The sequence below is a fragment of the Oenanthe melanoleuca genome, chromosome 8 (genome assembly GCF_029582105.1).
Source record: "Oenanthe melanoleuca isolate GR-GAL-2019-014 chromosome 8, OMel1.0, whole genome shotgun sequence".
Lineage (NCBI taxonomy): Eukaryota > Metazoa > Chordata > Aves > Passeriformes > Muscicapidae > Oenanthe > Oenanthe melanoleuca.
The window spans coordinates 28,247,890-28,260,537 of record NC_079342.1 but is presented as its reverse complement, the minus strand read 5'-3'; the positions used below and the strand labels follow the sequence as shown (position 1 = coordinate 28,260,537).

General features: G+C 40.6%; 1 protein-coding gene across 8 annotated transcripts in view; it reads left to right on the top strand.

The window, feature by feature from the left end:
- Nucleotides 1-12,648, top strand: part of RASAL2 (RAS protein activator like 2) — a 162,764-nt gene that overhangs the window by 36,448 nt on the left and 113,668 nt on the right. For 3 of the 8 annotated variants that reach the window (XM_056497379.1, XM_056497378.1, XM_056497377.1), the window contains exon 1: nucleotides 446-686. The exons of 4 other annotated variants lie outside the window; for them this stretch is intronic. In XM_056497379.1, coding sequence (XP_056353354.1) covers nucleotides 638-686 — 49 coding nt within the window. In that variant the 5' untranslated portion in view covers nucleotides 446-637. Of the gene's footprint in view, nucleotides 1-378; nucleotides 687-12,648 lie in introns of those variants that run through there. One more of the 8 variants, XM_056497380.1, reaches the window with a different exon arrangement.

Sequence of the window (12,648 nt, the reverse complement as noted above, 5' to 3'; positions counted from 1 at the left end):
CTGCAAGGTACAGCAGCTGTAACTGGTGGTACCTCTTCTGGGGGCTTGTTTCTGCATCTGCCTCCCCCTTCTTTGCCTTCTATCCCTGGAGTGACTGGAACTCTTTTCCATGAACATTTTGACCAGGCACTTGGAATGCTAATGGGACGCTTCGTACTGGAAATCCAGGAGACCTCTCCAGAGGAGGAAGCAGTGTCTCCTGTTTGTCTTGAGTTACCCTGTCACAACAATGGCTTCAGAATCTGCCTGATTTAAAAGCTAGTTTTAATCTGATGGGAAGATGTTTGTGTATTTAAAATAGTTATTCCTTGCTGGAGCCACTCCCTTCTTTTGTCCTTCACTGCTGGACTTTTCGGCTTCACTCAGTGAATGTGCAGTGCTTGTTTACGGCCGAGATACTGGAGCATGAAGAAGGAAGTGGCTCCGTTTAGTCCTGGTTCAGTTCCAGGCTTCCTGTGCGTGTGCATGCACGCGCGCGTGTGTGTGTGTGTGTGCGCTCAGCTCTGCTCCAGTCACCGCACAGCCTCTGCAGCAAAAGCCACGGCGCTGGCAGAGACAAGATGCAGGTGTCTTTTTTTACCTCTTCCACCTGGTTTGGGCCTGAGCAGGTTTAGGCAACACGGGTAAACATTCCAGTATGGCAAGCCTGATGAGGAAGATGCTGATGCAGGCAAAGACATGGAGTGGTAAGTAAGGGAAACATCTTGTCTGATGGGAAAGATAACTGCTCAGAAGGGTTTAGGTGCCTGGGAGGAGAAATATGGTAGCAGGCAGAGCTGTTGGGTATTGCTGTTGTTTTCATCTTTCATCTCCAGTGTGAGATGGCAACCTGAAAATGCCAAAAACTTTGTCTGTGGAGAAGCTGATTATTCAGGTGAATGTGTGTTTAAAGTCTGTTTCTTTGCCTGCTGTGGGATTTCTGCCTTAGCTTGGCGCTGTAACAGCAGCAGTCTATCTAATTTGGAAGTTTTGGAGGGAGTGGGGAGTTTGCAGGAGACAGGCATCTCAGCAGCATTTAAACTGTTGTGTGAGTTGTGACTGCACCAAAAGAGAAGGCTGAGAAGAAAACAACACTGATGAGCTATAGAAGAAACTATTTTATTGCTCTGTTCCTGTTCTTTTGATTTGGTGGTATGTATCGCTCCATATTTCAGTGAGATGCTCTCGTGTTGCATAGTTACAGAAATTGTCATCAGCAGTGTTGGATATTTTAGATTTTAAAATATTCCAGTAGCAGCACCAGCCTGTGCCTGGGGTTTTTTATTTAAATTTATGGTGTTTATCCAACTCTTAATTGTGCAAATTAGTGTAATTATGGTATGTGATTATATGCATATCCAGTGACTGTTTCTAAGAGTCTGTCTCAAATGTCAAGAATTGATTTTATTAGCCTTGTGTCTTTCTGGTGCAAGCACCTTTCTTCATGCTGCTGTTCTGCAAAGCAGACATCCCAAACTGCCTCAGCAGGAAACAATTTTTGCAGTGCCATATCTGAGGGAATGACTCTTTAATAGGGCAGAAGGCTCTTCAATGACTCTGACTGATTAGGATTGATGTGGTGAGTTATCAGAGACTGAAACAGCCCTCTTGAGGCAGGGCAACTTCTTTGCTCCAGGATGGGGTAAGGCTAGGAGGACACAACCTGAGCCACATGTGGTCAAGTTTGTCCAAGGGTCAATTTGATCAGTGTGTGAATTTTAATGAAAAGTTGTTCTTGGAAATTAAGATTTTGTGAGAGTTATTGGCTGCTGTTATTCTCTCAGCTGAGCGTGCAGAGAGGGCAGTGTAGGCAAAAGCACTTCTCTTGTGTAGAAGTTATGGGCTGAATGTGCCAAGTATTGTGTTGCCTTTTGCTGGGAAGGAGGTCTTGTTGGCAAATGCAATTCCCTTCTATCCCAGACTTCCTGGTCTCTCCCTACTGTCTCAGGACTTCTCAGAATCCATGACTTTCTTCCCTAAAGCAAAATGGAGATATGACTTGAAACAGTGTAGTCTCCTTGATTTCATTGTGACAGATGTAGTGTGACAAATACAGGAAACTATAGAGATCTCCTTCATCTCTCTATAAATAGCTTGGAACTTAGGGTAAATTAACCAGTCTTTACAAAAGGAAGCTGAGTGAAAACAATTGTCATAGAGCCATGGAATGGTTTGGTTGGAAGGGACTTTAAAGATCATCTCATTCCAACCTCCCTCTTATGGGCAGGGACACCTTCCACTATCCCAAGTTGCTCCAAGTTGCCTTGAACCTGACCTTGAACACTTCTGAGGATGGGGCAGCCACAACTTCCCTGAGAAACCTGTGCCAGGGCCTTACCACTCTCACAGGGCAGAATTTCTTCCCAATATCTGAAATAACCCTGTCCTCTCTCAGTGTGAAACCATTCCCCCTTGTGTGATCACTACATGCCCTTGTCAAAAGTCCCTCTCCAGGTTTCTTCTAGGCCCCTTTTACTTGTTTCAGGGATAAGGAGAATGGAAAGTTGAAGTTTCACTTAAAGAAAAGGTCAATCTGAGAATTAACATAGAGGGTTTTTTTAATAGGAAAGTCTAGCAGGTATTAAGTGACTAGAGCACACATTTACTTTGTGTATATACCTTGTGTACATTTCTTCAGAGACATTTTGGTACATCAGTGATTGAAAGCACAATTCTTTGTTGAGAGAAACACAGCCAATAGGGCAACACATGAATAGCCTTGGCTTTGATAACTTTCAGCATGATTTCAGAACCCCTGGAGAGCTGTGTTGTTTTGTTTTTTGTTTTGGTTGTTTTTTTCTTTAAATCTCACTGTTTACACTGTGGGGAGGTGTGTTAGTTTTTTTAAATGTCTGCAATATATTAGGAAGTTGAGGATGCAGGAGAATGAGGTGAAGGGAATGTGATCCTGGAACAAGTGTACCCATTGAAAAAGCACTTGGATAGGGTGTGTAAATACAGGCTCATTCTGTCCCAGGGAAAGCAGGTGCTTGAAGCCAGTCTGGTTTCTGCATTTGCAGGGGGTTGAGTGCTGGGACCTCAGTACTTTAATCCCAGCCTGCTGCCCAGGTTTCCATACCAGTCCATGGATAAATGGAACTGCAATTAGCAGTCAGAGGGAGAAAGAAATGGTGCAGGAAGGAAACATTACAAAGGAACACAAAGGACATTTATAGTATTTATTTTCCAGTGTTGATCATATGGAGAGCAGCAAAAATACAGATCTACACCTTATTCTGTGTTGTCACATGTAATTTTGGCAGAAAAAGTCTCTTGCAAAAGACACTGATTTTGTCTTTACTAAGTAGAGTCTTTGTCTGATGACCATTCTTTATTTAGCGCTTCTCATGCCATTAAAAAATAATATTTTCTTCCATTCTTAGTTGTTAGGGAGAATTTTACTTGAAGGAGATCTGAAAGTGATCATGGGTTTGTGTGGTCCAAATGTATGCATTTGATTAGCCGCCAACAACTCACAGCAGCTTTCAGAGATTTCGGGACTAATGAACTACATGAAATATCAGACTTTAAAAGGGACTTCTAAGTGGTGACTTTTTTATAAGAACAGATGTGGTCAGATACTATTTCAGCAGGATTTATATTCCACATACTTTGAGACAGTAGGTTTTTTAGTGATCCCTTTAGAATGTAATATTTTTAATATAATGAAATATTTTTAATTACTCCTACTAATGTATAAATATGTTTAAGGTTGGTTATGGTGGAAAACTTGTGAGCACTTCATGAAGTGGTGGTGAAACTGAACATCCTAAGGTTTTGATCTTCATTTAAAACAAAAAAGTTATAAAATGTCATGGTCAAAATCAGCAAATGGCATTTTGCCAGGCTAACAAATGCTGCTGGATTTATCTCTCCTCTCTTGAGATCCCTGCTACTTTTAAATACTCTTTAATTTGCCTGTCTGCTGGTGTACAACTGCAGGGAAAATACTAACCATTGTTTGGATTTGGGGTAAACTGAAATAAGCTTGAACCATGCCTTAGCTGAAGAGACTTTTAAGTAAACTGAAATTGGTTGTTCTCGAACAACTAGTGTTTGTCTTATATAACAATACAAACTGAATGGAAAACTCAACACATTAAAGAATAGCAAAGTGGCAAAAACTTAATGACAAGGACTTAGCTAAGCAGTATCCTTTGTTTTCTAGCTATGACATCCCTTATTTCAGCTGCATCACCACAGCTGATGCTGCCATATCACCTGGAGGTTCTGTAGGGTGCTAGTGAATGCAAGAAGCTGTTAAATGAATTTTCAAGTTGTCACATCAAAGCTCTCAAATAGCAGAAAAGTAACAACCTCAATGGTTGCACTCTTTACATTTCTGTCTGTTGGCAGGTAAATAATGGTAGTACCAGGGATCTGGGGTAATTTTGTTTAAGCTTCAGGAATATTTACCAGGAAGATATACCAGGAACCTTTACCTTTATATAGAGCAGTATGGCTTTTAAGGGTGGTAGCCCCTGAGCTGCCATATCAGGACCCATGGCTAGGGGAGTTTCAGTGTGGATTTAATCACCTGAGTGCAGTGACATTTATGCTGCCCATTCAAGTGAACATATTATAGAACATATTTACTCGGAAAAGCATCTTGTTTAATGACAATCTTGCAGCACAGGTGTCAGAAATCCTCTAAATCTGTTTCACATTTAGCAATGCTGCATTCATCTGTCACGGAGCCATCAGAATCCTGTCTGCAGAAGGAATTCTAATATTCTTTAAAAACAAACAACAGCAAAACAAAACAAAATCTGTTTAAAAATAACATGGTATTACCTTGTATATTCATTGTTCTTATGAATGTCCTAGCCAGGCACAGAATGTTGTGTGCTATTTCCTCTGCAGACAGATAATTGCAGGAGGGAGAGGAAATTGAGCCATGTAAAGTAAAAAAAATCTTAGTAAGTTCCTAGTTCTGTTTTCTGGGAACTTAATATATATTTTTCTTTTTTTTTTTTTTTTTTCTTTTTAATCATAAAAACATAGCCTCTAAAAAAAAGTTGGATTAGTAATAAATCACTTCAGCAGTAAATTGTACTGTCTCTGAAGGTGCCTTATATTAAAAGTAACCTCTTTCCTGTTCTTGAATCTGTATCTTCTCTTCAGTAAGAGACTGCTACTTGTATTCACCAGTCACTTTCCTTGTGGAGGTAAATCTGCAGTCACTTTCTGACATGACAAAACACTAATTATTGCTGCTGGTGTAAACACTGGAAGTATTTGGGTTCACTTGTCAGTGTATTCAGTTATTATTGTGACTAAATTTGGAATCCTGAGGGTTGTTATCAGGTAACAGTAAAAGAATTTGTTTTGAAAATGAGGTTTCCAGTTTCAATTTTAGTAGGGCCTGAGAGGAGATAACAAATTAGATGATAGCTTAGGTAGTAGGAAGAGTAAATTTAAACTGAGTTTTGTAAATACTGGAAGTAACTCTGGGGCTGAAAGTTATAATTAGGCTAGTAGAAAAAAAATACAAACATTAATTTCCTGATTGCATCTGTAGATTTTAAAGTCTTAAAACTCCCTGTATGAAACTTTTGTCATGGCCAGGTACTTTCTGGGGCAGTCACAAGCAGCAGCCTCTTCCTTGAGCTAAATTCAGCTTTTTCCTGAGTAAGTGCTTTAAATAACTATTCTTGCTAAATTGCAGCTTTCTACTTGTCAGATTTCAAGAGCTCCACATCAATTGTCAAATGTGTATGGCCAGGTAATGGCAGCATTAAACCTGTGTGTGTCAGAAACTGCTGCACTGGGATCCCTTGCTACTTCTTTACTCCTTCTGGAATCTCTGGACTTAAGCTCTTGAGATAATAAGCACGTTTCTTCCTTCTCTTCCCTTGCCCTTCCTCTCTCTGTCTTGTTTCCCCTCTTATTTCTGGCTCTAAGTTTCTGAGCGTTAAATGCACATTTATTCATACTTTAGTGAGACATTGTGTGGTGTGTCACTATTCTCTTCTGCATTGCTGCATAAATTCTGCTTAATTTTCCCTGTAGAGTAGTTTGTGATGATTGGCTTCAGTTATTTTACAAGGAACCCTTGCATTTAATTGCGTTGCATTTAATAATAGGAAAAGAATGTGAGAGCAGTGATTTCCCTTCCCCCTGCCTTTTTCTGGCTTTATTGGGATTACCCAGAAATTGCCACCTTCTGGTTCATTCAGAAGTTCCCTTAATATCTATGCAGTAAAGAATTTAGAGGTAAAAGAGCTCCAGCTTCTATTTTAATATTCTTTCATTGCCAGCTTTAAAAAGAGAAAATGTAAGTTGGTGTTGGAATAGAATTTTTTTTTGCATTATTGAATCTATTGAACTGTGATTCATTTGATAGTCTAGAGTTGTGATTATAAGAAGGACTTTCAAAAATAGGCTGAAAGCAGAGGTGCAGGTGGATGAACTCTCCTGTTCAATTCAGTGATCAATCCCTGTAAATGGGAATTGAATGGATATGGACCATTCAGCTGTGGAAAGTACAGTGACTACAACAGGAAAGCTTGTGGGATTTAATCCATTGATTGGCTGTGTTTGGCAGTTTGTTGCATGGGAAGAGCAGAGGAGAGTAAGTGGGAGAAGTAACTGAAAGAACCTAGTAGGCTAGAAGAATGAAGGACAGAAATAAACCCAACTTTTTTCCCCAGTGAATGTGACAAAGATTCTGAATAAGAAATTGATGTGCAGTCATCTCTGCATAAATCACAAACTATTTCTGGAAAACTTACAGACTTCAAATTCCACTGCAGACTGATTAGTTCACAAGCCAGTTTAAGAGGTGTCCTCCCCTTTGCTTACAGGTTCCTTTGACAAGCCATTTGAAAAGTGGAATTGTAAAACCACAAGCACCAAAGTGAAAGGTTTTAAACAGCACAGAGCAGCAAAGTGCTTCTATAAGGTCAGCTCACAGCCAGAGCTCCTGCAGGGTACAGGAGCCCAGTGGGAACAGTGAGTTTTGGATTTGCTTTGCCTGTACTTCTGAGATCCAGTAAATGCTGAGTTGGTGACTCTCTCTGGACTTCACAAGCTTAGTTATCTTCCTTCTGTCAAGATGACCACTGCAGCTTTGCAAAGTCATTCTCTGCATACCTGAATTTCCACCTAAACCACTAAGAAATGCTAAATTGGGTGTACATTCTACCATTTCAATGTGGTTTAGTGGCTTGGCAGGAAATGTGAATTTCTATTCACTTGATAGCAAAAGCTGTTTAATTTAGCCACAATGAAAGTTTGCAAAGTGGTTGGGATTTGGGGGGCAAGTGTTGGGAGGCCTTATACCCTGACTTTTAAGTACACAGTAACTCATGGTGTTGGCTCTGGGAACAGAGCATTCCACTTCTCAACTGCTTGGGGATCATCATCTGTGGATGATGGGGAACAAAGAAAATAAGAAAACAGAGAAAGAGGAGCTCATGCCTTCTGAAATATGACCTGAAATATGAATCAGAAATATGACCTGCATCTAATCTTTAGTGATCCAGACAGGAAAGACTTGAAATGCAGACTCAAAAGAGAGCTTGTTAAGATAATTCTTTATATCTAAAGACTGAATAAGAGTTATTTTTGGTATCAACAACTAAATTTTTTGAAATGTAAAAGTGACTGTGTATTTACTGTAGGACAGTAAGTATCTGTGGTATTATCAGCTCTTTTCAAGCACTTTGGTATCAGTAATTTATTGCTCATCTGTGAGAGTCTGAATCCAAAAGTAAGATGGCAGACATGCAGCTTCCCACATTAGTATTGCTACATCTGATAGATAAATTTATCATAGAATCCCAGAAGGTTTGGGTTGGAAGGACCTTAAGGCTTATCTTGTTTTACCCCCCTGCCATGTACAGGGACACCTTCCACTATCCCAGATTCCTCCAAGCCCCTCCAGCCTGGTCTTGGATAGTTTCAGGGATCCAGAGGCAGTCACAGCTTCTCTGGGCACCCTATGCCAGGGTTTCCCCACCCTCACAGGAAAGGATTTCTTCCCAATATCCAACCTAAAACTATTCTCTTTGTGCATATAAGTTCAGTGAAATTTTATATGATACAAACTGAGACCTGAGACTTTATTCTAGTTTAATAATTAAACATTCAAACCTTCTTTATTGGAACAATTCTCTCAGTGGCCCCAGACTGTCTTGCCCACTTTCTATTCTGGCTGCTGTGTTCATCTGGTGTGAGAACTTCAGAAGTGTGTTTGACAGGCCAGGTGAATGCATTAAGAGATGCACTGAGAAATCTCCCAAAACAAACCACACCACAATTTATTAAACTCTCAAGGTGATTTGTTAAGGCTTATCTTGAGGATTGGCTTTTTGTATTTAATTGCAGCAAGTTATATTCCTTGGGTGGTTTATATTTTAAGAAGATGAACTCAGATTTGCCTTTTTTTTTTTCTTTGTCTTCTATAGTTTATTCCAGAGTAATAATCAGTTTTCTTATGTCAGTTTTCTAGACAGTCAAGAAAGCAAAAGAAGGACTTTATGTGCTTGACAGCTTTTCAGACAGGAAGAACTTGATGTTTTGGTTTCAGTTGTCCCTAAATGTGTATTTGTACAGGGAGGTGAGTTTTGGCCCCTGTTGCTGGACATCATGCCAGCTGAATGATAGTGGAACCACAGCAGCTTCTCATGGATCTCAAAATTGTGTGTCAATCCTGAGCACCAGCACTATGTAGTCTAAAGCTGTTTGTGCATGGCACTCTGGTTGAGATGCAGGAGGGCTCAGCTGCTCCAAAGCTGCAGCCTAAGGCATGGGTTGCAAAGGAGACTTTGATGTGTGCTCCATCACCTTTCCTGCTTTTCCATGCCTGGTGTGAGCAGAAGAAGCACTGACTGGGTCCCGTGTCCCCTCCTTTCCCCTACATGCAAGTGGGGAGAGGGTTGTTCTGAGCTTTGGGATCTTTTCCTTTCATCCTTCTTTCCTATTTAACTGTCCCACAGATTCTTCTGGCTGCTGATGGTTGGAGAAGAGACTATTTTACAGGAGGCTTGGCCAGTTAATCTTTGGACCGAGATGGGAAGTGTAGGAGGAGCTTTAGTGACTCTAAGACCTGACCTGGGTTTTCATAGTTTAAAAAACTGGATGCATTAGTATGGAATAGAAGTAAATAGAATAACCCCAATTTGGAACAGGGCTGACTTACAGGGCTTCTTCTCTGTTTGTAGCATTCCTGCCCAGTCCTTACTTGCTGGGAAGTAAGGAGGGAACAGAAAACAAGGATCTTGTGTTCATCTAAAGAGATGGTATTGGGAATTCCAAATTCTGAGGATTTCCTGGCCTTTCTTGCTTTTCTGGAAAGAATAAAACAAAACTTTAATAAGACCAAAAAATAAAATCCTTTTCTGTCTGCCTCTTCCCTTGCCACTCCCCACCACTTCTGCCTTGTGCACTGCCATCCTGGGGTGGGATGTTTCCAGGCTCCTTTTTGAAGATATTTATAAATAAGTTGAGGTCCATATGTTTGTTTTTTTCCAAATGATTTTTTTACTGTAAGTCATTGTATTTCTGTGTTATTGATCTATGTGTGGCAGGGATCTAGGGAGGGAAGTCCCAAAGACGTTGGGCCCATGCTGCACAAACATGGAGAAAGGAAATAAAAAAATAATTTGACAGTAGCCCTAGTAATGACAGCTGGGGACAGAAACTTTTTTAAAAAATACAAGTTAAAACTAACTTGCTTTGAAACAATAAGAATAAATGGATTGCATAACTGTTTCAGACTAAAATAGAGCAGGGAATAGAGGGCACAGATTTCTCTCCTCTAGTCTCAGCCTGCCCCACAAAATTTGGCTTATAAATATCCATAAATCAAGAAGCATAGCAAAAAGAAGCATTTCAGTGGTGTTCCTTGCCATACATTATAAATCCTGTTATCTTTCTGTACTTCACAACAAATCAGGATTTCAGGTCTGGTGTCCCCCATAACATAGATTTTTGTTTCCAAACACAAAAGGGGGGAATGCTCCTTGCTTGTTACATGTTTTAGGAAAGAGAGGTAATACATGGATGCATGTGTGCTTGCAGGCAGGAATATCTGGTGGAAAGATATGAGCCACAGCAGGGCAGGGGGAGCAAATGCCCTTGCCATGTCCCATGTAAGGAGATTAGGTTAAGACTGCAGCCTGGACTGAGCAAAAATTAGAAAGGATTGTGCTGCATTAATTCACACAGGTCTAGCTTCTGTAGCACATTGACAAAACAAAATTAGTAATAGTCTAAAAATATAACCTGAATAGAAAAACTTTCTCCTCCTGCTTTTGCCCTGTGCTGCCTCCTCCCTGCATTTCTTGCCTGAGCACCTGAAGTTAGAAACTTAAGAGTGGGTTTTGAATGGGATTTTTGTTCCTCCTGCCATGCCTTCATTTGAAAAAAAAAAAAAAAAAAAAAAAAAAAAAAAAAAAAAAAAAAAAAAAAAAAAAAATTAAAAGCCTGTTTCTGTAGCAGTGACTCAGTCCTGCAGTGCCTATCTGCCTTGTGTCAGGCATGGGGCTGTCTGGGGGAAGCAGAGTGTGCACATACCCAAACTGTGAGACAAGCTTTGAAATTGCACCAAGTGCACTCGGAGCATCAAATGTGCCGGATCACGCTGCGATTCCAGTAACAGCCAGAGCTCTCTTGGCTCCCAGTGGGAAAGTTGTCACGCTGCTGGAAAAGGGGAGAAAGGCCAAACTGCACATTCATTTGGATAATTAGATAAACAGTAAATAGGAGAAGGCCTCTTCTACTCAAACTCCATTGTTTTTTCCTAAAAGTCTATATTTAGATTTGGCAACCAGATTTATCACAGTGGTTCGTGCATTGTTTAAACAAGGTCACCGATGTGTGTGCGTGTTTATCTCTGCTTAACTGGATTGCTTATTTGAAGTAGAAATGCCTCCAAAAATATTATGCAGAGCTCTTGAAAACTTGTGTACTTGTGCCCCAGACCACATGGTCCTTATTAGAAAATAGATGCAATTATTCGTGTTCGGTTTTGCAGCTTGAAGTCCCGAAGGATTTGTACATAAAACTGTGGAGATTTGATTACATCCTGATTTTATGTCTCACTTGTATATGAGTGTTTCATATGTGTAAAAACCTTTTTATAAAGCAGAGATTATAACAAGTTCCTAAGTGAAGCCAGACGGGTGCTGTCCTGTCTGTTGGAATTGGAATACACATGCTCATTAATTTAGTCTAGCTCTGGTGTATGCTTGTGCCTTTATAAAACCTGGAGTGCCTTTGTGTTTTATATTTAGAGCAAATATTCTGGACTTGTTGGCAGGTTGGTTTGAGACTTCAAGGTACAATTTCAAAGTCAGACTTTATTGCTCGCAGCAGTTCCATGCAGCTTGGTGAGGATGGAGCATGGTTTACTAACAGTGCGAGTGTGGTTTAGGTAAAAATAGCGAATATCAGCTCATTTTCCCTATTACCAATGATGTGAGAACCAAAAAAAAAGGCCTTTCAGAAATGTCAGCTGGAGAGGATTTTGCTGTAAGCAAGAGCATGCAGTTCTGGAGGGTTTGTTTCCTTTTTGTTTTTTTTCATTGTTCTTTTAAACTTTTTGGTTAAAATTTCATTTTTTGCAATGATAATAATAAAGAATGTATTTTTAAAAAGAGATTGCTTAACAGAGGCTGTCTACTGAAAGTGCTGCTCACACAGACTTACAAATGGGACTGTACTCAATTTGGGAAGGATTGACCTCAGAGGGAGGCAGTTCTGGTCATCTGGTGTTCACACCTAATGAAACAAAACCAATCATTTTGGAACTTGAAACAAAAGTGATCTATGCTACCATAATAATGAATGAAAAGACACAAAAGAGGTGAAGTGCTTGTCCATGGCTTGCTGGAGGACAGGGCTCCATGTATAGCTGACACACACACAGCAGTCCTGAGGATGGCCTTGGTGGCTGAGGACCCTGCCTGGGATGCAATGACTTGTGCTTCATGAAAATCCCTTTTCACAAAGTCCACTTCTTTGTTTTGTCCTGTGGTGAGGAAGTGTGTGCACGTGTCACAAATTAGTTCCTTAAATAGTCTCTGAAGGAGAAATTATCTTCTTGCTCTTCCTCACTCCTTCCTGTCCCTTCAGGGGTTGAAATTCTTCTGTATCTTCCCCTTTTGGGGAGAGACTCTTCTTGTACATTTAAATTCTCAGGCCATTGCTAGGACATACAGATTCATCTCTCAGAGATGGCGCAGTGTGTCACGAGCCATGTCCTACACTGGACATCTTTAATCATTCCTTAAATTGCAAGCACAGAGGTTCAGTCAAAGAGGGGTGCTCCTTTCTCTCTCCCTGCTGTTTTGGTGCCTGCAGGTCACCTTGCTTCATCCCTTGGCTCTGTTGCTGGAGTCTGCTCCCGTCCTGGCACCGGGCTGGCAGCAGGTTCTTCCCAGCGCTTCATCACTGTCCCTGACGTGTGCCTTCTGCACTGATTCAAAGCTGTTCCTGACAGACAACCTGTGCAGAGAGAGCTCTGCTGGTTAGGAGGTCATTTGCAATTAAGAAATGCCCTTTTTTCTCTCCCCTGCCCTCCCCATCTCTTTTGTAATTTCGTATTTGGTTGTTTCTTTTACTACTTTCTCAATGCATTGCTAAAGCACCTGGAGTTTTATAGAGACCCTTTTTACTCCTAAGTGTTTTAATTTCAGACTTTTGGCATTTTGAGATACCAGG